The sequence below is a fragment of the Mus pahari genome, chromosome 3 (genome assembly GCF_900095145.1).
Source record: "Mus pahari chromosome 3, PAHARI_EIJ_v1.1, whole genome shotgun sequence".
Classification (NCBI taxonomy): Eukaryota; Metazoa; Chordata; class Mammalia; order Rodentia; family Muridae; genus Mus; species Mus pahari.
Genome location: NC_034592.1, coordinates 10,168,768 through 10,192,771, shown reverse-complemented (window position 1 = coordinate 10,192,771; position 24,004 = coordinate 10,168,768). Strand labels below are relative to the sequence as shown.

General features: G+C 40.1%; 1 protein-coding gene across 6 annotated transcripts in view; it reads right to left on the bottom strand.

Moving 5' to 3' along the window:
* Acbd5 (acyl-CoA binding domain containing 5) overlaps positions 1–21,893 on the bottom strand; it is a 43,392-nt gene extending 21,499 nt beyond the window's left edge. The window contains exons 1-9 of one of the 6 annotated variants that reach the window (XM_029536857.1): positions 21,820–21,893; positions 20,505–20,673; positions 14,202–14,322; positions 11,600–11,672; positions 9,638–9,752; positions 9,395–9,427; positions 4,005–4,139; positions 810–1,007; positions 23–139 (exon numbers count right to left, since the gene is read on the bottom strand). In XM_029536857.1, the coding sequence (XP_029392717.1) occupies positions 23–139; positions 810–1,007; positions 4,005–4,139; positions 9,395–9,427; positions 9,638–9,752; positions 11,600–11,672; positions 14,202–14,322; positions 20,505–20,580 (868 nt within the window). In that variant the 5' untranslated portion in view covers positions 20,581–20,673; positions 21,820–21,893. Of the gene's footprint in view, positions 1–22; positions 140–809; positions 1,008–4,004; positions 4,140–9,394; positions 9,428–9,637; positions 9,753–11,599; positions 11,673–14,201; positions 14,323–20,504; positions 20,674–20,839; positions 21,012–21,819 lie in introns of those variants that run through there. The other 5 variants (XM_029536855.1, XM_029536853.1, XM_029536858.1 and 2 more) reach the window with 5 other exon arrangements.
* Positions 21,894–24,004: the final 2,111 nt, after the last annotated feature.

The following is a 24,004-nucleotide window of genomic DNA, read 5'->3' as shown; positions in this document are numbered from 1 at the left end:
AAGTGCTGAGTAGGATCACCACCTAAATAATACTCTTCTTGTCCAAGTTGCTCCATAGAATCACAGTACACTTCACTATCTGAATCACTTGTTAAATGATGTACTCCTGAAGCATCCTCACTGGGATCTTCATTTGTATCTAAATACGAACAAATGTCCAGACAGTGTAACTATACTCTAAGACAAGAAAAATATATTTTCATTCTATTTTTCAAAATTCAGCATTATACTCATCCTGGGAGAGAAATCTGTCTCCCAGAATGGTCTCAAATCTACAAGGTTCCTGCCTCAGCTTCTGAAGTTACAGATACTCCACTACACCTGGTTCCAAGTCATGGTTTTTTGTTTTTTTTTTTTAAATAAGCTTCCAAAACTTTATATCTACTTAACTGAGCAAGTCTCAGCCAGACTCAGGCAGTTAAGGCAGGAGAATGAGCAGCAGTTCTAGGCTACCAGGTCTACAGAGCGTGGTCCTAACAAAATATACCAGAGACTAGTGGAGCTGGCAGCCAACCTAAATTCAGTCCCCAGAACTCACGTGGTAGAAACTCAACTTGTCCTTCCTGACCTCACAGACCCTCCACAGACTTACCATGGTACATACACCACATACTATGAACAAGCTGAAAATGAAACAAATGTAATTCACTGTGCTTCAAAGTAACTAACCCTTACAGTATTAACAAACCCTAAGAAGACATTACTAAACATGAAAATTTAACTCCTAAATGATTTCTAAACATCCTAGAACTATTAAGAGTGTTTTAACTGTTGGAAAATGATTAGAGAGGGTCACTTGAGGACAATACCTTGGTGAACACAGACAATGGTGTTTCCTGTCTGCTGCGAGCTCTGATCTCCAAGCTTTTCATCTTCACTGCTTCTGGTGCTCCGGGAAGAATCAGTGTGAATGTCACTCTGTATATCCTGACCAAAGCTATCTTTATAGCCATTGGTAACAATTATTTCCAAATTCTTATCTGTTGATTTCTTCATCATTTTCTTATCTTGTATGAAAAAAGAGAGAGAGAGAGAGATGTACGAAAGTACCTAGCAGCCAGGCATAATGACTTAGTTTTTTTTAATCCCAGCATTCAAGAGGCAGAAGTAGATGGATTCTGAGTTCAAGGCCAGCCTGGTCTACATAGAAAGAAAAAAAAAATTTTTTTTTCTAGAATCACTAGTCAATTCCCAAACTACCAAAATCCTCTAAATGGTTTCCCATCTAGATAGGAGAAATGGATGGCTCCTTGCAAAAGGAACTACTACATATCAAAGCTCACCCAAAATTCACATTAACTTTTCAAAATGCTCCCATTCCCCTCCACTCCTCCTCTTCTTCCTTTTCCTCCTCTTCCTCCTCATCCTCATCATCTTCATCATCTTGGGCAACAGAAATTGTCCAGCACCCATGTCAGACTCACAACTACCTAGAGCTCCTGCTCCAGAGGATCCAATACCTTCTGCTGGCTCTGTAGGCAACAATACACTCACACAGACTCACACAAAAATAAAATAAATCTCCATATGGTAAAAAAAAAAAAAAAATACTATCTTGCTCTTTCCTTTGGTTTCTGTAGGTTACAGCACTACTCCTAGAGACTGCCTCCCAATCATTGAAATTAAAGGGATCCACCACCATGAAAAACCCGTTTTGGGTTTTCTGAGAAATGGTTTCACTATGTAGCCTTAAATGTTCTACTATTCACTTTGTAATTCAGCCTTGCCTTAAAATCATAGCAATCCTGTAGTCTCTGCCTCCTGCCTATCAGAATAAGTCAACAAACCTGGCTTCAAACATAGAGATAAGTAATTCAACAAGTAAATGTACTTGCTGTAAAGTTTGATGACCTGAGTTCAATCCCCAGGTCCCATATGATAGAAGGAGAGATCTGACCCCAAAAAGCTGTGGTCTGATGTCCATATGTGTGTGCACTACAGCATACAAACACACAGACACTGATGCATGCATGTATGAGCACATGCGTACAAACGTACACACAAACAAAAGGTAAATAAATAAATTTGTTAAAATGCACACACACACACACACACACACACACACACACACACACAATCTTGGTGGCAGACACCTTTCATCCTAACACTTAAAAACAGAGGCAGGGCAATCTTTGTGATTTTGAGGCCTGGTTTATTTAGCAAGTTCCAGACAGCCAGGACTACACATAGATAACCTGTCTCTAAAAATCAAAAGGAAAGTTGAATCTATTTTCATCTTATTTTTATGTATATGGGTGTTCTGCCTGCATGTATGTGCAAGCCTGGTGCCCTAGGAAGCAAGGAGAGAGCATTAGATCTCCCTGAAGATGGGAATGCAGATGGCTGTGAGGCTCCATGTGGATACTGGGCTATGCACACAGGTCCTCTGGAAAAGCAGCGTAATCACTGAGCCTCCTCTCCAACCCCTACAATAGTGTCCTAATGTTTCTACCTCAGACAGACAAACTGCTCTGAAAACCTAGAAATGAACAAGACTACCAGACTAATAAACTGATACATGAAGGACAGAGTGTGAAAGCAAACCTAAGCTGTGCAGTCTTAGTATCTCTATAATTAGAATTTCTCGCCCTTCTACTAATAGGGCATCAGAATAGGTATTCTGTGATACCAATACTCCATCAAAATTTATGCCTGAGGTGACCAAGTGACACAATGTAATCTCAACACTCTAGAGGCAGAATCAGGAGAATTGTTAAATTTGGAGTCAACCTGAGCTACATAGTGAGATTCAGTCTCAAAATACTTAGAAATGAGCACATAGCTCAGGGTAGAATGTTTGCCTAGAATGTGCAAGGCCTTGCATTCAATTCTCAGCAAGAGAAAAGAAGTTTATGCCTATATTCTATCTTCTAAATTCCATTTTATTTTTGATAGAATGCTAAAGAATTTTGATAGAGTGCTAAAGTACATATACATATGTCTATTCTAAAAGTAACATCATAAATAATATCAACAATGCATAAACTAAGCATGACAGCACCCACTTGTAATCCAGCAAGGAGACTGGAGGTAGGAGGATCAGAAGTTCAAGGTCATCCTCAGCTACAGAACATATTCAAGGTCAGCCTAGGATAACTGAGGCAGCGTTTCCAAAAAAATTAAAATTATAAGTACTGGAATAGAGAGATGGCTCAGCAATTAAGAACATTGGTTGCTCTTCCAGAGGGCCTAGGTTATATTCCCTATACCCACATGGCATCTCACAACCATCTGTAATTCTAGTCCCAAATTCCCTTTTCTGGCCTCTGAGGGTACTGCACACACATAGTACACAGACACACATGCAGACAAAACACGCATACACATAATAAAAGTAAATACCCTTTTCTTAATTATATGTCATTGTATGCTGAACATTTGGAAAAGTAGGTACTCTTGTCCACCCTAAGTTAATTCCTATTTGATTTATGATTCATTAAGGCTGGCTGCCTGGATATTCCATAACAGAACTTTTTTTTTTAATTAGATATTTTCTTCATTTACACTTCAAATACTATCCCGAAAGTCCCCTATATCCTCCCCCTGCCCTGCTCCCCAACCCACCCACTCCTGCTTCCTGGCCCTGACATTCCCCTGTACTGGGGCATATGATCTTTGCAAGACCAAAGGCCTCTCCTCCCATTGATGGCGGACTAGGCCATCCTCTGCTACATATGCAGCTAGAGACACAGTTCTGGAGGTACTGGTTAGGTCATATTGTTGTTCCTCCTATAGGGTTGCAGACCCCTTTAGCTTCTTGGGTACTTTCTCTAGCTCCTTCATTAGGGGCCCTGAGTTCCATCCAATAGATGACTGTGAGCATCCACTTAACAGAACATTTTGATTCACTGAAAACCCTGATAGAACAGTCAATACCCCAAATGCTGCCACATGCATTAATCACATACAATTTTTTTCAAAAATCAGCACAAATGTTTTCTTGTCCTTTTATCTTACAAAGTACAAAATTATTAGCTGTACTAACCAGGTTACCCGACACCTACCATCACTGCCACTCTGCTCTGCTCCTTTTAACTCTCCTTGGGCCTCTTCTTCCTCAGACTCAGCTCCACTATCGCTGCTCTCTGCCTTACCATTAACCGCTTTGGCATTTGAAGAGGTCAGGACATTACCAAGATCTAAAACATTAAATGAAAACATGGGTCAGAGGTTAAGAGAACTAGCTATCCTTCCAAGTTTTGGTACCCACATGGTGGCTTGTAGCTGTCCATAACTCCAGTTCCACTTACATACACAAAGGCAAAACACTCACACATTTAAGAAAAAAAAAACAGTACCACCAAGTGACTCTTACACATTACCAAGTAGAGCTGCAGCACAAGGTACAACCTTGGCTAACTGGAACACAGCTTCTTTGTGCTCTCAGAAAACACTTCCCAGACAATTTCAACTCAGTGATGCTGGTCTCTTCTTAATCACCACTAATTTCTTAGCTCCAGCTAACTGGCACCAATTGTCCCAGTAGTTCCTTCTATTTTTCACTCTAAAGTCCAAGCCACATGGCCAACGCTACACAGTTCTGCCGCTTGCTGGGGCTGGAACATGGCTCCCTTGTTCTATTACATTATCACCAGCTTTCTGTTTTCCAACTCCTTCACTGCCTAAGTTTGGCTGTCCTAGAACTTGCTCTGTAGACTGAACTCAGAATTTCAACATGCCTGCCTCCTAAACAGTAGGATTAAAGGTGTGGTCTACCAACCCTGAATATAAATTTTTCTTCACCTAGAATTTGCTCTGTCTCAGGCTGACCTTGAACTCACAGATCTCTTGTCATTGCCTTCTGGGATTAAAGGCTTGTACTACCATGCCTGGACCTAAATTTAGCTGGGTGGGATCTTGCCCCAAGGTTACTAGTCCCTTAATTCAATTTAATATCTTTGAATACAGGATTCAGCACCATTTCACTTCCTAGTGCCTCTTTTAATATCTGAACCATATATTTTATATTTCCCCTTTCTCAGCTTGCTATGCTTGTTTAAAATGTTCTTCATGAGACTTAACCAGAGAACAAAGTCCATGATGGCTGTTTCCGAGACTTCCTTTGTCAATGCAATTAATCTGAGTCTTTTCACCTTAGCTTCAGGCAGACTCTACACAAAGTGCCACGGTGTATTCATTTTCATTAATAAAAAAAAAAAAAAAAAAAAAAAAAAAAAAAAACAAAACAAAACAAAAAACCATAAAAACAGTCTTTAGGACACATATTGAAATTCTCCACAGAAACCTGTTGGGTCAGGTCCACACAATTCAAGTTACTCTCAGTAACAAAGTCTTCCATATTCCTACTAGGATAGTCATTAAGCCCCATTTAAAGCATCCCACTGCTTGCCAAATCCAAAGTCCCCAAATCCACATTCTTCCAAACAAAAGCATGGTCAGGCCTATCACAGCAATACCCAGATCCCTGGCACCAACTTCTGTCTTAGGGTTTTACTGCTATAAACAGACACCATAACCACGGCACATCTTATAAAGGACAACATTTAACTGGGGCTGGCTTACAGGTTCAGAGATTCAGTCCATTATCATCAAGGTGGGAGCATGGCAGCATCTAGGCAGGCATGGTACAGGAGGAACTGAGAGATCTACATCTTCATCTAAAGGCTGCTAGTGAAAGACTAACTTGCAGGCAGCTAGGGTGAGGGTCTTAAGCCCATGCCCACAGTGACACACCTAAAACAAGGCAACACCTCCTAATAGTGACACTCGCTAGGCCAAGCATATAGAAATGATGACAACTCTATACATTTATAACTACACAAATTTCTTCAATTACCAGTTTACAACAAAAACTATAACACAGTCTTAACTATCCTTTTGAAAGCCAAGGGAAAATTAATTTTAAAATTGACATCAATTGGAAAAGTTGGAGATAAATGACCTACATACATAGTAAATGAAAAACAATTTGCTAGCCTATTGAAAACATCAATATACTATTTTTAGCCCTATCAACAGTCTCCTTAATAGCATAGTTGGACTCCATTTTAATCATTTGTTAGATAAAGCCTCACACTACAGCCCTGGTTGGTTTAGAACTTACGTTGTAGATCAGACTGGGCTCAAACTTGTAGTAGTCCTGCCTCTGCTTCCAAAGTGCTAGAATGACAGGCACACAGCCCACCCAGCTAATGTCTTTCTATTAGACAGAGAACGCTACAGGAATCTGTACCATCATCCTTGCACGGGGCTGTGCTAATCACTGCATTATTTAGTTTAGCACTGTGCTGCTGAATCAGGCACTATTCACTTTATTTATTTATTTATTTTCTTATCTTTAGGGTTTGGGGTACACAGACTAAGATCTGCCTGCCTCTGCCTCCAGAGTGCTGAGATTAAAGGCGTGCCACGCCACCACCACCCAATAAGGCCTCCATTCTTATTTAAGTCCACCTAACTAATCAAACAAAAGACTAACACTTCAAACCTATTTTCTATTATAGAAACATGTCATCTCCAGTTTGTTTTGTAGTTCTAAGAAACAAACTATGGGTCTTATCCCATGATAGGCAAGTATTCTACGAATAATGTTCACTCCCAGTCCTCAGGTATTTACTATATTACATACCAAAGGCCTTTTTCCTAGGATCTTGTGTATGCTAAGCATAACAGCACTTTTTTTTTTCATTTTCATTGTTAAAATAAGAACAAGAAAAAGTTAAAACAAGTGCGCACACACACACACACACAAAGAAAATCCACCAGTAGACATCTTCATCAAATGTAACAAGAACCCCACAGGGCTGATGAGATAGTTCAGTGGTTAAAAGCAATGACTGAGTCATTGAGTTCAAATCCTAGCAACCACATGGTGGCTCACAACCACCCACAGGGGCAAATGCTGTACTATGTTCTTAGCAGCCTTATCTGTGATAGCCAGAAGCTGGAAACAATTCAAATGTCCCACAGCAGAAGAATGAGTACAGAAAAATGTAGTTTATTTATACAATGGAATACTATTCAGCTATTAAGAATGAGAGCATTATGAATTATGCAGGCGAATGCATGGAACTAAAAAATATCATCCTGAGTGAGGTAACTCAGACCCAAAAGGACATGCATGGTCTCTCTAATAAATGGCTATTAGCCAAGAAAGAACAGAATACCCAGGATAGAATCCACAGAACTCAAAAAGGTTAACAGCAGAAGGGCTCAAGGGAGGATGCTTCAATCCCACTTGGGAGGGAGAACAGGAGGGCCAGCAGAATGAATAGAAATATGCAACCTTGGGGATGGAAGGTGGGGGACCCTCTAGAAAGTACCAGAGACCTAGAAGGTGAGAGACTCTCAGGACTCAAAGGGAGGGACCTTAGATGAAATGCCCAACAGTGGGGAGAGGGAACTTGTAGAGTCCACCTCCAGTAGAAAGACAGGGGGCATCAAGTAGAGGGATGGGGTTGCCATTCAGGTCAAAAACTCTGACCCAGAATTGTTCCTGTATAAAAGGACTGAAGGAACAAAAATGGAGAAGAGACTGAGGGAAAGGTGGTCCGGTGACCAGCTCAACTTGGGATCTAAGGCCAGACACTATTACTAATGTTAAAAACAGGAGCCTAGCGTGACTGTCCTCCAAGAGGCCCAACAAGCAGCTGACTGAGACAGACGCAGATACTCACACCCAACCGAGGCTGGAAGAAGCTGAGGAGGAGGGTGACCCCATAGGGAGACCAGCAATCTCAATTAACCCGGACCCCTGAGATCTCTCAGACACTGAGCCACCAAACAGGCAGTTTACAGGAGCTGGTCCAAGGCTCCCAACACACGTATAGCAGAGGACTGCCTGCTCTGTCCTTAGTGGGAGAAATCTCACCTAACACTCGAGAGACTTGAGGCCCCATGGAGTTGGGAGGCCTGGGGAGCAGGGATGTGGTGGCGTGTGGGAGGGAGGATTTGGAGGGAGGTAACGATTGGACTGTAAAAAAATAAAGTAATAAAAAAATAATAAAATAAAAGTGGTAAAGAAACAAAGAATACAACAGAACTTCCTTAACCTCACAGAGCAAAACACCTTGAGAGACTGGCACAGCGGTTAACAGCACTGGCTGCTTAATATCTGGATTCTATGCCGAGAGCCCACATACTCATAAGTGGTTGCTCATAATCATGGAGACTGAGGTTCCAAGAGATATGATGCCCTCTTCTGCCTCCCCAGGCACTAGGCACACAAGTGGTACACAGGTACACATGCAGACAAAACACCCATACATGTAAAATACAAATAAATAAATCTTTTTACTAAATGATCTAGGAGCTGGAGAGATGGGTCCATAGTTAAGAACACTGTATATTCTTCAAAAGGTCCGGGGTTCAACTCCCAGTACCCACACAGTGGCTCACAATCATCTGCAACTCCAGTTCCAGGGGATCTGATGCCCTCTTCTGCCCTCTAAGGGCACCAGGCATACAAGTGGTCCACAAACACTTCCAGACAAGATATCCATATATATAAAATTTAAAAATAATTTGTAAAAATAAGCTGCTATATATGGCACACTCGTATATACAGAAAATTATGAATACCAGAAACAAGAAGAAAAAATAATCTCAGGTATGATGGCAGAAATTTTAATCCCAGTACTTAGGAGGCTGGGGCAGATGAATCTCTTATGATTTCTAGGCCAGCCAGAGATACAAACCAACCCAGAAGTCCTGCCTACTCGCCCACTGATTGACTCCTTTATTCATTAGGGGATGGTTCACAAGAAGTCACCTGAGTATGTGACTCATTCCAGACAACCCCACCTGGGAAAATGGAATTAACATCAAAATACAACAGCATCAGGGCCATCCACAGCACACAATTTCTAGATGATACATTTATATTTTATGTATGTATACAGAATTATTCCCCCGTAAACTTTTTATTATTTATTTTTCTATTAGTTGTCTTTAGTTATTTAATTTTATGTTTGGGTGTTTTGCCTGCACATATATCTATGCACCATTTGCATGCCTGGTACCCTCAGAGGCCAAAAGAGGACACAGATTCTGTAGAACTAGAGTTAGAGACAATTGTGAGGCACCATGTCAGTGCTAAAAGCGAACCCAGCACTTCTGGAAGAGCAGTCAGTGCTCTTAGCCACTCAGCCAGCCATCTCTTCAACCCCATTACCTATCTTTACTTTTATGTTTGAGGGTATGTGGGTATGAGGGTATTCCATGTGTGTGTGGAGGTGGCCACAAAGCCAAGATGGCATCCAGTGACACCTTAGAGCCGGAGTAATAGGCAGGTATAAGCTGCCTGACATAGGTGCTGGGAATCATACTTGCTCCTCTGCAAAATAGGACGTGTTCTTAACCAATGAGCCATCACTCCAGCACCACTGCCTTGGAAAGTTAAACAGAAGTTTTACATGGATTTCATTATTCCTACCTTCTAAATACTTAGAGATTTTCTCCAATCGGACTGGCATGTGAAAGTAAAAGAGAAAATTAGACATATAGGTGTTAGTGTATGCATAATACATCAGCTGCCGAGTTAAGGGGGAGAAATAAAAGAGCATTATGTGGGAGTAAACATGCCTGTAATCCCAGGGCACAGGGCAGTAAGGCAGGAACCTGGTGAGTTAGAAGCCATGAGATGGTGTGTCTTAAAAAGAAACAAAAATCATACAACCTGAGGTCAAGTCAGAGCTCTTCCTGCTCTCTTTGTCTTCTACAATCTCATAAAATGGACCTATAACATGCAGCAACTCTTCCACTTTCTCAGTCATGGGCATAGTTTCAATAATCTGTAAGTAAGAGAAAGGAATACTGTAAAATCACTAACTATTAAATTGATCTGTAGGTATATAAAATCTTTTTCCAGTTTGTCAATAATTTTCAGATTTGAAATTCATTAGCACATATCCCAAAGGAAATATATACAATGTATATAGACTACATTTTTTTCAAGCAAATTAAAGATGTATATACTAAATATCTAAAAGTTTTTCTGGGGCTGGAGAGATGGCTCACCTAAAGTAAACTTGATACTCTTAAAGGGGACCCAGGTTCAGACCCCAGCACCTACGGGGTAGCTTACAAACATCTGTCGCTCCACTTCTACCCTCTGAGGGCTCCAATATGTATGTGCTCCACAAAACACTCAGGCACACACACATACACATAAAGAAAATATTTTTTTATTTTAAAAGTATTCTACAAGGTGAGTTCCAGGACAGCCAGGGCTATACAGAGAAACCCTATCTCGAAAAACCAAAAAAAAAAAAAAAAAGTATTCTCATTCAAAGACACAAGCTTCATGTAAAACTATGTGAGAATCTTTAAGTTGTACATCAAAAACGGGTGTGGCATAGCACTAGAATAAAATCCCCTCATAGCCACTGTTTGATACTAAGGAAGTTTCTAAAAGAACAAAAAGCGGGAATTGATAAACACTTTGACACCTTCAAGACTATGGGACAATTTAGAATCATCCATTTGTTTTTAGGTTTGGGGTTTGTTGTTGGTATTGTTTTGGGGGGCTGGAGGTACACAGATCTCTCACTTTGTTGCCCCAACTGTCCTGGAACTCCCTATGTAGGCCAGGTTGGTATTGAACTCATAGAGATCCTCCTGCCTAAGAGTCCAGGATGCTAGAATTACAAGTACAAGTAATTGTAATTACTTGTTCCCTTTCTCACGTTAAACTGTGGCTAAACCATTACTTTATAAAACTGAATAGAAAAAAAATGAATAAAGATTACTGTCAGTTCAACTGAATTATATAAATGTATCTTGAAAATTATTCATGATTTGAGGTTAAGAAAGGTCATCAAGCTGGCTCAGTGAGCAAAGGCACTTGCTGCCAAAGTAGACAACCTGAGGTCAACACGGAGCACCCATACAATACAAGGAGAGAACCAATCCTTACAAGTTGTCTCCTGAGTGTCTTACATGCACTATGACACATATACATGCAAATAACTAATTATAACTTTTTAAAACAATTATCAAACTGCAATGCCTTTTGATTTTCTCTGCTTTTGAAAGACTCCTTTGTGTTTATGCTATTGATACTGCTAACAGCAGAAGAATTAAACTCTGCCCTCTATGCTAAAGTCTACTAAATCAGAGTTGTGAAATTGTAACAAAGGGCACAACACAGGGTAGTATAGGCAAGACTAAAAACAAAAAACAAAAAATTCTGAATTTTCCACATAGAAGTTGTGGAAAATCCTCTGGGATTGGGGAGACTAATTCCCTTATTACAGATTTCCTTTATGCTCAAAAGCAATTTAAGACCATCAGACAGGACTGGGCATGTAGTTCAGTTAACAGAATGCTTCCCCAGCATGCATGAAGCCATAGCTCTATCTCCAACATTACATAAAATGGGGTTGTGTGGTACCCGTCCATAAGGTCATCTTCTGTCACTTGTCAACACTGAGGCTGCTTAAGTTACACAAGACCTTGTCTTAAAAAAAAAAAAAAAAAAAAAAATTTAATCAGAGGTGCTGGACATTTAGTTTAATAGTATAGATAGATGATTTGACTGGCATGGTTTTAATCCCACCTATTATCACACACACACACAAAGTAAAATTCAAGCTCCTTTGAGTATTTTTTTTTCTCCGCTATAAATTATTTTCCCTACCTTTTTCATTTCTTCAACATATGCAATCATGGCTTCTTCTTTAGTCATATCACCCAGCGAACTCCAAGCATCCCTAGAAAGGAAAATACAAAAGTAATAACAAGAAATACTTGATTTTTGACCTAGGCATCATAGTTCATGCCTGAAGACATTAAAGAACGCAGTAATGCTAAGTGCAGAAAATGAGTATGAGTAGAGAAGATCCTATGCAGTGAACTAAGCAGCTCTCAGAAAGGCAAATTTCAGGCTTTCTCTCATTTACAGATCTTAAGCTTGAACAGAAGCTCATGTCTGTGCTAATGCCATCAAAGGTCAGTGAAATGAGGAACAAGGGGACTCAGGAAAGAGAGAGCAAGGGGAACATACCAGAGTATGGAAGGAATGTATTCAGAGTACATTACATACATGCATGCAAATGGCCGTATGGAACCTTTTATAGTCATCTTGTATAGTCATCTTTGAAAGTATAAAAAAAAAAACAGAATTTTAGGGCTAGCAACATGGCTCAGTGGTTAAGAGCACTGACTGATGTTCCAGAGGTCCTAAGTTCAACCAGCAACCACATGGTGGCTCACAACCATCTGTAGTGGGATCTAATGCACTTTTCTGGTGTGTCTGAAGATAGCTACAATGAACTCATATATGTAAAATAAATAGTCAAAAAATTAGAATTTGAAAACACTAAACATTAACCCATTAACATGTATAGAGCACAGAAGACCATAAACTATTCATAAATATTTCCTAAAGACCCTCTCAAAGGTTTTAAGAATTTTTAAAATTTTATTAGCATGTGTATAGTACACCTACAGGAGCTTATGTGCACCACTGTGTGCAGGGACTCACAGAAGCCAGAAGAGGTTGTTGGATTCTTAGGGGTTACAGGCAGTTGTGAGCCACCATAAGGGTTCTGGGAACTAAACTTAGGTCCTGTGCAAAAGTAAGCACACTTAACCACTGAGCCATATCTCCAGCCCCAAAGATTTTTTTTTTTTCCGTTTTTCGAGACACAGTTTCTCTGTGTAGTCCTGGCTGTCCTGTAGACCAGGCTGGCCTCAAACTCAGAAATCTGCCTGCCTCTTCCTCCCGAGGGCTGGGATTAAAGGCGTGTGCCTTTATTATTTTGGTTCATATATGTGAGCCTGAGTGTATATGTGGTATCATTTACATGCAATTGCCCTCACAGGCCAGAAGAGGGAATTATATTCCCTGGAACTGGAATCCCAAGCAGTAGTAAGGCATCTAGTATGGGTGCTAGGAACCAAACCCAAGATCTCTCTGCAAGAATACCAAGTGCTCTTAACCAATGAACAATCTCTCTAGCCTCAAAAAAAAAAAAAAAAAAAAAAGGTTTCATGTCATGTAATTATAAAGAATAGTAACAGTAGTGAATAGTTTAGAAGATTATAAGAACTCTGAAAGCCAAGTTGTAAACAAAAAAACATTTTGGTTAAAATTCCCCCATTAATTTAAATATGCAACCAATTTATATATTAGAACTAAGGATGGGCCAGGACTAAGGACCTAGTTCAAGTAGAAAAAGTACTTGCCTAGCGTGCACAAGGCCCTAGGTTCAATCCCAAACATGGAATAAGTTAGCAACTGTACTTTATGGTTGTAATCTTGCCTGTAACCCCAAATCTGGGAAGGCGGAGAGGGGAAGCAGAAGTTAGGCCATCCTCAGCTACATGTGAGTTTTAAAATGAGACTATCTCAAAAAACCCCACAAATCCTGTCTTCATACATTTTTCTTGGAAGCAGTTAACTCTGCCAAAGGTCAAATCTGGAGAAGGAAGTTATTTCCTCATCTGTGACTTTAATGGTTTAATTGTTTGAAAGCATGATGCACTAACCACCATACTCTACGGATAAAGTATAATATAAAGTTAACCTTCGTCAGATACTTGTAAATCTGCAGTTAATATTTACACATTATCAAGACGTTTACAAGTATTAGTCAATTTAGAAAATAGAACAGCATCTAGATATTTCATGACTCTTTTAGCTATGACATTTACACCCAACATTCTTCTCAAGGGTCAGAAGTCACTTTAGACCAAAGTTAATGTGGCAGTCCCTGAGTCATCCTTGTTACACATTACCTTCAAGTCTCAAAGCAAACAATTCTCTTGACAAACAAAAGCCACTGTTTTCTTTGGCAGCTCAAAGAGAAAAAGTTGGGGTTTTTTGTTTTGTTTTGTTTTGTGGGGGGTGGAGGAGACCTTATACTCACTATGTAGCCAAAACTGCCCTTGAATCCCGGATCCTTCTGCCTCTAACTCAGACTGCTAAAATTACTGAGTTGTACTACCAACAGCAAACATGGGAAATTAATCTGGGAGTAGAGGAAGGAACCTCTATAAAAGAAAAGGAAAACTAAGTACAAACATTTTCTTAATTTTCTATCTGTAAAGTACCTACTCATGACATTTTGCTGTTTTTCTATCTTCCCCAAGATTTTCCTAATTATGTAAAAGTATATTAAGAACTCTTTAAAAATAAAATTGTGAGAAATACCTAGGAAGCTTTATGGACAAAACATTAACTATATAATTAATTCATTTAAATGAAAAGTCTTTCTTAGCTCTATAAATGAAATTACCATTTATATCTTCCAATAGGATCCCAGAATCCAGGCCGTGAAAGTTTACAGGGTCCTTCAGTTGCCTGTTTGTAGAAGCTATAGAACTTAAGCATCATTTCATTTGTTGGTTGGAATGATCCTATGGGAAACATACATTAAACACAGATCACTTAGAACTATCACTTATAACATAAAGCCCTGTATTAGCTTAGCCACACACACTTAGTAATTTTCTGATTTGGTTTGGTTTTATTCAGATACAGCTCAGGCATGCCTGGACCTGTTATGCAACCCAAACTGGCTTCAGGTTCACAGCCATGCTCCTGCATCAGCTTCATGAGTGCTGAGTTAAAGCAGGAACCACCACACCTGGGCTACAGCTCCTGTGATTTCAAAAAGGTCTGCAAGTTCAGACTTTTAAAAACAGTATGAGTTCAATAAATAAATTAACAACCATTTTAAAGATGTAACTGAAATAGCCAGCAAGTGTTACATTAAAAAAAAAATGTGAAGACCATTTTCAAAGAAATTAATGATGATCAGGCAGTGGTGCAAATCTTTATCCCAGCAATCTGAAGGCAGAGGCACGTGGATATGAGTTCGAGGCCAGCCTGGTCTACAGAATGAGTTCCAGAACAGCCAGGGCTACACAGAGAAACCTTGTCTCCAAATCAAAAACGAAAAATGAAAAACAAAAAGACAAAAACAAAAAAATGAAAAGAAAGAAATAGAGAAAAAGAGAAAGGAAGAAAGGGAGGGAGGGAGGGAGGAAGGGAGGGAGGGATAAATTGATGTTCCCCAACTAACTAGCTCTCCCAAAGTCCTTTATCTGGGGAAAACTTGAAATTTGGCCAATGTAACCATGTAGCTTTTTCACTTGGGCCACTCAATTCCCACGGGAGCTTTACTTTCCATAATAAGTTAGTATACATTTTAAAATTTTCGGTTTTTTATGTTTCTAATATCATATCTTTTTATTTTTGTTTGTTTTTTTGTTCTGATTTTTGAGACAGGGTTTCTCTCTGTAGCCCCGGCTGTCCTGGAACTCGATTTGTAGACCATACTGGCATCAAATTCAGAAATCCACCTGCCTTTGCCTCCCAAGTGCTGGGATTAAAGGCATGCATCATCACCACACATCTAACATTTTTATATTTAAAACTCTCAAATTATATAAGCAAGTACTGTAACTTACAATATTCAATAAAAGCCATAAATTTAAATATTTTAAATAACTATTATACCTATTAAAATACTAATTGTTCATTACAGTTCTAAAAACTGTATTGCAGGAAAATATAATTAAAGGTGTAAGAAGTTTCATGACCTACTATTAAATGGGGGAAGGAAAAAAGCATCTTTAAAAGGCTATAAACAGAGGCTGGAGAGATGGCTCAGTAGTTAAGAGCACTGGCTGTTCCTGCACAGACCCTAGATTTCATTCCCAACACCTACATGGAAACCCACAAACATCTATAACTCTATCTCCAGGGTATCTGACAACCTCTTCCAGCAGCCATGGGCACTAGACACATAAAAGGACACGAACAATCAGATAGAACATTCACACATTAAAAAAAAAAAAAAAAAAAAAAAACGCCATATACAATTATACCTAAATAAGTGTGTGTGCATGTGTATATAATATAGTAATACATATCAGTAATCTCAGGACACAGGAAACAGAGCAAGAGGATCACAGGTAGTTGGCCAGCATGGGATGAGCAGCAGGGTTACATAGTATGTTCCAGGCTAGCATAGTCTACTAAACAACACTCTATCACCTACCAAGTACAACACATTACGCATTAAAATGTTAAGAGGTGATTTTTCTGGATAGTAGGTAGGTATAAAGATTATTATTTCATTTTTCCTTTTTCTGTTTATAACTTGGTTTTGCTTTATTCGTTATGTGTAAGTGTGTGGTGGCTTGAATAGGAATGGTCCCCCAGACCAGTATGTTTGAATACTTGGCCTAAAAGAATGGCATTGTTAGGAGGTGTGGCCTTGATGGAGTACATGTGGCCCTGTTGGAGAAAGTGTGTCACTGTGGAGGCGGGCTTTGAGGTTTTATGTACTCACCTATGTCAATATGGCACTCTGTGCCTTCTGCTGCCTGTGGATCAAGATGTAGAACTCTCAGCTCCTTCTCTTGGACCATGTCTCCCTACATGCCACCATGAAAAAATGGACAAAACCTCTGAAACTGTGAGACAGCCCCAATTAATGTTGTCCTTTAGAAGAGTTGCCTTGGTCATGGTGTCTCCTCACAGCAGTAAAACACTAAGATAGTGTGTATCTTCATGGGTATCTGCATGGGAGTGCAGACACCTGCTAAAGGCCAGAGGCATAGAATTCCCTGATGCTAGCTAGAATCCCAGGAAGCTGTGAGCTGCCTGAAGTGAGTGCTAGGAACTGAACTCAGATCCTCTGGAAGATCAGCGACCACTCTTAACTGCTGAGCCATCTCTTCATCCCAGTGCTTAATACTTTTCAAAAGCAAAAATTGTTATTAAAAACAATAACTAGAAAGATAGTTTCAAGATAATAGACTATATATCAAGCATCATATGCAGTAATCAAAAGCTAATAGGTTTTTTTAAAAAATAAGAAATTACAGCATATTCAAATTGAAAACTAGTAGTTCAGGTTTGGCCAAGAGTGTATAATTAATTCCAAAATCGCCATAATAACTACATATATATATATATATATATATATATATATATATATATATATATCAACATTCAGGATTTTTTCCTTAGATATAGTATTCTAATAAGATAGTTATTTTTTTATAGAGCAAAGAATAAAAATAGAAAAACCACAGTTAGAATGAGTTAATAGCACAAATTTAAATTTAAAAATTCAAAAACTGTAAAAGGGAGAGGTGGGTGAGACAGCTGAGCACATCTAAGGCACATGTAACCAAGAAACCATGGAAAAAGAAAATTAACTCCTATAGGTTGTCCTCTAACCTCCACAAGTGATACATACACACAGTAAATGAAATAAAAAAACCTTAAACAACTTCATCTCATAGTTTCAGTAAGCTAACAAAATTTACAATTTACTGACATAGGTAAATGGTACATATTACAGTGTATACAAACAAAAACTGAGAATATATATTAAATATACTAAGTGTAAGACAGCATTACTTCTGTCCTGAAGATGTTCCTATGACATATGCAACAGATGTGTTTAAATTTACATGTCTAATAACTAAGAGTCTATCAATCCTTATATAATTAACTTAGATTTGTTTGTAATTTTATTTTTTCAAAGATTTATTTATTTTATGTATATGAGTACACTGTAGCTGTCTTCAGACACACCAGAAGAGGACATCAGATCCTATTACAGATGGCTGTGAGCCACCATGTGGTTGCTGGGAATTAAACTAAGGACCTCTGGAAGAGCAGTCATTGCTTTTAACCAGTGAGCCATCTCTCCATCCCTGTAATTTTATTTTTATTTGTGCACTAGGATTATAGATATGATTTACCATGCATGGTTTATAATAGTTTGTTTATTTAATTGCTTATTTATTTGTATTTCTTTATTTATTGGCAGTATTGGGGATTGAAGCTTGGGCCTTCAACATCCTAAGCATGTGCGTGCCAGAACTGGTGGAGGCTAGAAGAAGGCATTATATTCCCCAGAGCTGAAGTTATAGGTGGGATGGGCACTGGGAAATAAACTTGGGTCTTCTAAAAAAGCAGCAAGCACTCTTAAACAAGGAACAATCCCCCTTACCCCTCATGACTTTAGACTTTATAAAACCTTTTTAAAAGTTAGGTAACAAATAACAAAAGCTTCAAGATCTCATTGCAAAATAATTCAAAGTCAACCAAATAATTTAAAATAACTCTGGAAATACAGCAAAATGGTAGAGCACTTGCTTAAGATGTTGAAGGGCCAAGGTTCAATCCCCAATAGTGCCAATAAAGAAAGAAATACAAATGAACAAGTAATTAAATAAAGTATTATAAGCCATGCATGGTAGAGCATATCCATAATCCTAGTACTCAGAAACAGGAACAAGAAAATCTCCCAAATTTGAGGCCAGCTTGAGGTACACAGCAAGTTTTTGTCTAAAAAACAAAATACAAACAAAAATAAACTACAAAAGTATTTAACATCATTGTACCAGATGTTGTTCAGATATATCAGTTAGCTTTAGGGACAGTACATTAAATGTTGTCTAGCACATGTGCCTTTTTGTCTTTTTCCTGAGGGAGGGGGTTTGTCTCTGTTATTGATAGCTTCAAGCCTGCTAAATACCTACTCTGTCATCCAGCCATGCCTGCCCCCTACCCTTTTTTCTTTGAAGATTAAACTCAAGATCCCTAGCAACCTCTATCACTGAGCTGCAGCACACCACATCTGTTGCAAGGTCCATTTAACAAGTTTATCTCAATTTCTCAATACAAAAAAAAAAAAAAAAAAAAAACCCTTGGATCTTGCTTTGTAGCCCAAACTGGCTAGCCTGAATTCCATTATATATAAATTTCTTAATATATAGAATATAAAAAATGAAGTAGGAAGAATAGAAAGAGATTGGGTCTAACATCAATTTTCAAAGACCTATCAAATGCATGGCTTATTGAAGTGAACACACTACTTACATAAAACTCTGAAATCATACCTTCCTATAAATATTTCTAATGGAACATTTAAAAATCTCAATATCTGGAGCTGGAGAGGTGGCTCAGGTGTTAAGAGCACTAGCCACTCTTCCAAAGGACCTGGGTTCAAATCCCAGCGCCCACATAACGGTTCATGATCATAACTGTAACTCCAGTTCCAGGGGATCTGACATTCTCACACAGACATACATGGAAGCAGAACACCAATGTAAATAAAATTTAAAACAATTTTTTTGTTTTGTTTTGTTTTTCGAGACAGGGTTTCTCTGTGTAGCCTTGGCTGTCCTGGAACTCACTCTGTAGACCAGGCTGGCCTTGAACTCAGAAATCCACCTGACTCTGCCTCCCAAGTGCTGGGATTAAAGGCGTGCGCCACCACACCCGGCTCTAATTGAGTTCTTATGTTATTTTTTTGTTTTGTTTTGTTTTGTTTTTTGAGACAGGTTCTAATTATCCAGCTCAGACTGCCTTTGCCCCTGGATCCCTGAGCAGGCATCACCACACTGGTCTTATTACTCCTTCCTTCATTCAGCTTATTGGGACTTACCTTTTAGTCTTCACTGTGTTCTCCTCCAATACAAACACATAAAACACCATGGAGCCTAGAGCTTCTACACAGTAGGCAAGTGCTCCACTACCAAATCATAACTCCAGCCCTCTTGACCCTCCAAAACAGCTGGGATCACAGCCTGTGCCACTGTTTCTGAAGGGGTGCAGGAACTAAATAAGGGCTTTGTACATGGTAACACATGCCCTACAAGCTTCCAAAACTATGCCTGAAATTTTTTTACTAAAATGAACTATGCTTACTATTCATTTTCTAGCCAAATGATGATACATGAAAAGTGGGAAGACATTAAATACTATACTAATATAGTAATGTTTGACTTGGCCTACAAATCTAGCACACACAATAACAATGCTTAAGATAATTTTAATCTAATTTATTATGAAAAGTAAATCACAGTGCAAGGGGCTGGTGAGATGGCTCAGTGGGTAAGAGCACCCGACTGCTCTTCCGAAGGTCCGGAGTTCAAATCCCATCAACCACATGGTGGCTCATAACCATCCGTAACAAGATCTGACTCCCTCTTCTGGAGTGTCTGAAGACAGCTACTTACATATAATAAATACATAAATCTTTAAAAAGAAATTATAAAAAAAAAATCACAGTGCAAATGGATATAAATTTTCAAAGTAAAAGTCTCTCTTCCCAAGCTTTTCTATTTAGAACACTGAAAGAAAAAAATTTAGTGATTGGAAAAAAGTTCCTTAACACTGGTCAGACAAAATTACAGAAAGTTTTACAAGTTGTTGCCAGGATACACACAAAGAAAACCGTACTTGACACATCATAGTCAAAATAATCATTTTACACATGAATACAGTTGTTCTTTCCTTTCACTTCATATCAAAGTTTCTGAAGGTTCAGATTACACTTCTGAGTTAGGTAGCACTAGACATCCCTTCCCCGTTTTTGTTTTTAACTTTCCCAAATCCACAGTCATTATGTGATAAGTCGCCTTTGACCTCAAAAATCTGCGGTAATTAACATACAATACCATTCTTTCAATTACATTGCTTTTAATGACAGAATGGGAGGGGCGCTAAATAAGGTAGACTAGAACCAGCTGGAAAAGGTCTTTTACGGAGAGCCCACTGCACGTACCATTTTTCGGCAAACTCTGGATCACCTTCACGGCCGCCTCAAATCTGGTTTCATACACTGATGGTGTGTCTGCCATCTCCAGCTGCCAGCGCCGGCCTCGGTCCCAAGGCCTGTCCGTGGTAATCACACAACAGCAGCAGCACCAGCTTCCCCAAGAGCCTGCATGAAACTGAACACCGAGCGCAGCCGCGGATTAAAGACAGGAGCATAGCTGGTCAATTCCCCTTTGCCTGCCCAATCAAGGCCACATCAACCAAGGTGGCCTGGTTCCTTCCTCCTTCGTGGGGCGTGTCTAAGCGTACATCCCAGCCAACAAAAACAGCCGAACAACTCACCGCGAGGAAGAGCATCTCTAGCAGCAGGCCTTGGAGGTCGAGCCGCCCGTAATTGCCGACCCTTTCTCCCACCCGGAAGATGCTGGCCAACCAATCACACCCCCCATTCCTGAGAAGTTTTGCAGTCGACCGGCAGCCACCCCACAGCCCCGCCAAAGAGTCACCGGAGGACCCACTAGCCTCTGCCGCCACCGCAGCCGTGCAGCAAACCCCACCCACCCGCACAGTCGCGGTGACGTGCACCGGCTGCGCGTTCTCAGAGGAGGGCAAAAGAAGCTGCGAGGCGCTCCGGCTGGGGTTGGTCTTTGGAGAACCCGGTGCTTGTTTATGTTCGGGCTGAGGATAGCGAGCCTGGTGACGCGCTAGGATTCTATGCCAGGTCCTACAGGTGCCCCCTGGATACCGCTAGTGTTTAAAGAACATAAAAACACAAGAGTCGGTGGTCCACAATGCCTAGCCTCGGGGTTAAACTGTAGGAAGGGAGTGAATCATAAAAGTGGCTTCAAAACTTCTTTTGACATTTACTCTCTGTGACCTAGGAGAAGTCACTTGACCTCTTCTGTGGATATGTAACACGCTAAAGGGTAGAAAGGAGGGATTAAGGGCAAGGATGGAAGGGCTTAGCCCTGGCCCACAAGTCTGGGACAGCTTTCACCGTCTGGCCCCAAGGGTAGCCGCGGAGAGAGCAAAGGTGAGCGGTGGTGGTCCGCTGCTCAACACCTCCACTACCCACTCTCCACGCCCAGGAGACAGGCACAGCCCACGTCCAGCTCCGCCGGAGGCTAGGAATGGAGAAGGTCGGTGCAGAACGTAATGCCCGCGTCGTAGGCACTGAGAAAGCTCGCCGTAGGCGTGGGGTGCCATGGCCTGTTGGGAGCGTCAGTTTTGTCGGTTTAGGATGGGTTGGGAAGATTGCTCGTAAAAATCTAGTTGCGAAATATAAGTCACTCTTCCCTCGGAGCCGCGACGTCGGCATTTACCTTGATATAGCCAAATGACTGGCAAGGCCTGTCCGTTTTCTCTCGACGTCGGCCCCGCACCTTGCCCCCGCGGGCTTATGGGAACTGTAGTCCCCCAGCGCTTCCGGACACCTTCCTCTGTAGGCTGGCGTCATTCCCTCCGGTTCCGGTTCGGTTTTTCCTTGTAGCCCACCCTCCCTGTGTGTGGCGGAAGTTCCTTTCTTCCGGGTTGCGTTGGGGTGGGGGGTGGGGCGTCTCCGAAGTACTTCTTAAGCTTCGAGCAAAAAAGGAATCTCTGTAGTTCCACTGACATAGTATGTTCTGGGTATTGCGAACAGTGTCGTCTGAAGAGTTCTTTCAAGGCTCAGGAGCGCAGGCATCACTAGAGAGAGAACCGCTCCCAAGTGCTTCACCACCTTCATATGTGTGATGTTTGGCAAATGTATGATCTATTTCAAAAGCACTGTAAGGTGTTTATAGATGAGGAAATGGTAGTTGACTTGCCCAAGGTCCTAAAATTTAATGAGTTAGCAAGCGAAGTGTCAGTCAAATCAAAAAACCTGCTATAAATGAGACTTGTCCTAATCATGTAAAAGGAAAACACAAGTTTTCTAACCTTCTCAACATGAAAACGCTTTGTGTGTTTATCTTTGCCTCACCTACTCTTTTCTTGAACTTGGGTGCTTCTCAGTCAGTTCTAGTATACTCAGGTATGTATATTCGTGAAAAAGTTTTGGGTGTTTATTTTTAATACTTGATTTTGACAACTGCTAATTAGACTTATGTAATGAGCTACCCTACTGGTTCTGTTGTAGATCTTTAGTTACTAATGACACACTAATGACAGCATATCTTGCCAGTGACTGCACTGAATTTTATTGTATGGTTTATGAATTTCCAGTTGTGGAATAGCATAAGGATAAAGGAAATTGAGACTAGTCAAGTGAAATATTTTTAAAGTAGCTTTTTTTTTCAAGAAGTGGAAGCAAGCTAAGTATAAACCGATAAATGGATTTTAAAAATATGGTATGTACACATGAAAAACTAGTTAGCCTTAAGAAAGAGGAAATCTTGCCATTCCTTATTTTTATTACATTTATTTGTGTGTATAGGGGATGGAGGGGGTGCGTAGCATAACTGCTCAGGTCAGAGGACAATTTGCATAATTAATTCTCTTTCCGCCACAGGAGTTCTGCGGATTGAATTCAGGTGGTCTGTCAGGCTTGGCAGCAAATACTCTTAACCACTAAGCACGTGGGTGGTCACAGATTCTGTCATTCCTGACAGTATAACTGGAACTGGTGATTATGCTAAACAAAATGAGTCAAGTGCATGAAGACAAGCGTTGCATGTCTCTCCATGTATGGAACATAAAAAATGTTGACCTCAGAGGTTGAAAGTAGTTTATGGGCATACCATCCTAAAAGGGCAAGATCTGGTCCAGTCTCAGAAACTAAGCAAGCTTGGCATAATTCAACTTGACATAGGTTAGAGTCAGTCATCTGTGAAGAGGGAACCCCACTTGAGAAAATGCTTTCATGAGATCAGACTCTTAGCAAGCCTGTAGAGCATTTTTTAAATTAAGTGATTGATATGGGAAGACCCAGCCCATTGCAAGTGGTGCCATCCCTGAGGTGGTGATCCTGGATTCTATAAGAAAGCAGGTTGTGCAAGCCAGTGGGCAGCATTCCTCCATGGCTTTTGCATCAGGTCCTGCCTCCAGGTTCCTGCCTTGTGAGTTCCTGTCTTGAGTTTCATTGATGATAAACAGTGATATGGAAGAATAAGCAGAATAAACTCTTTCCTTTCCAAGTTGCTTTTGTTATGGTGTTTCATCACTGTAATAATAACCCAAACTAACACAGCTGCCTATTACTTGCGAGAAGTTGCAAGTAGGATAATTACCAAAATGTGGAGTGGAAGTAGAAGAAAAGTGTGGGGATTTAACTCATGGTGCTAAATTATAAATAGATAAGAGTAGAAGCTCTGATGTAATATAGTGGAATGACAAGATAATCATATGTGGCATGTTTGAAAAACTAGAAGGAAAATGTGATGATTTTATTTCCAAGAAATAATTCAAGGAGATAGATAGCTCTGGTTAAGAGCACTGACTGCTCTTCCAGAAGACACAGGTTCAATTCTCAGCACCCACAGGGTGGCTCACAATGTCTGTAACTCTTGTTTCATGGGATCTGACACCCTC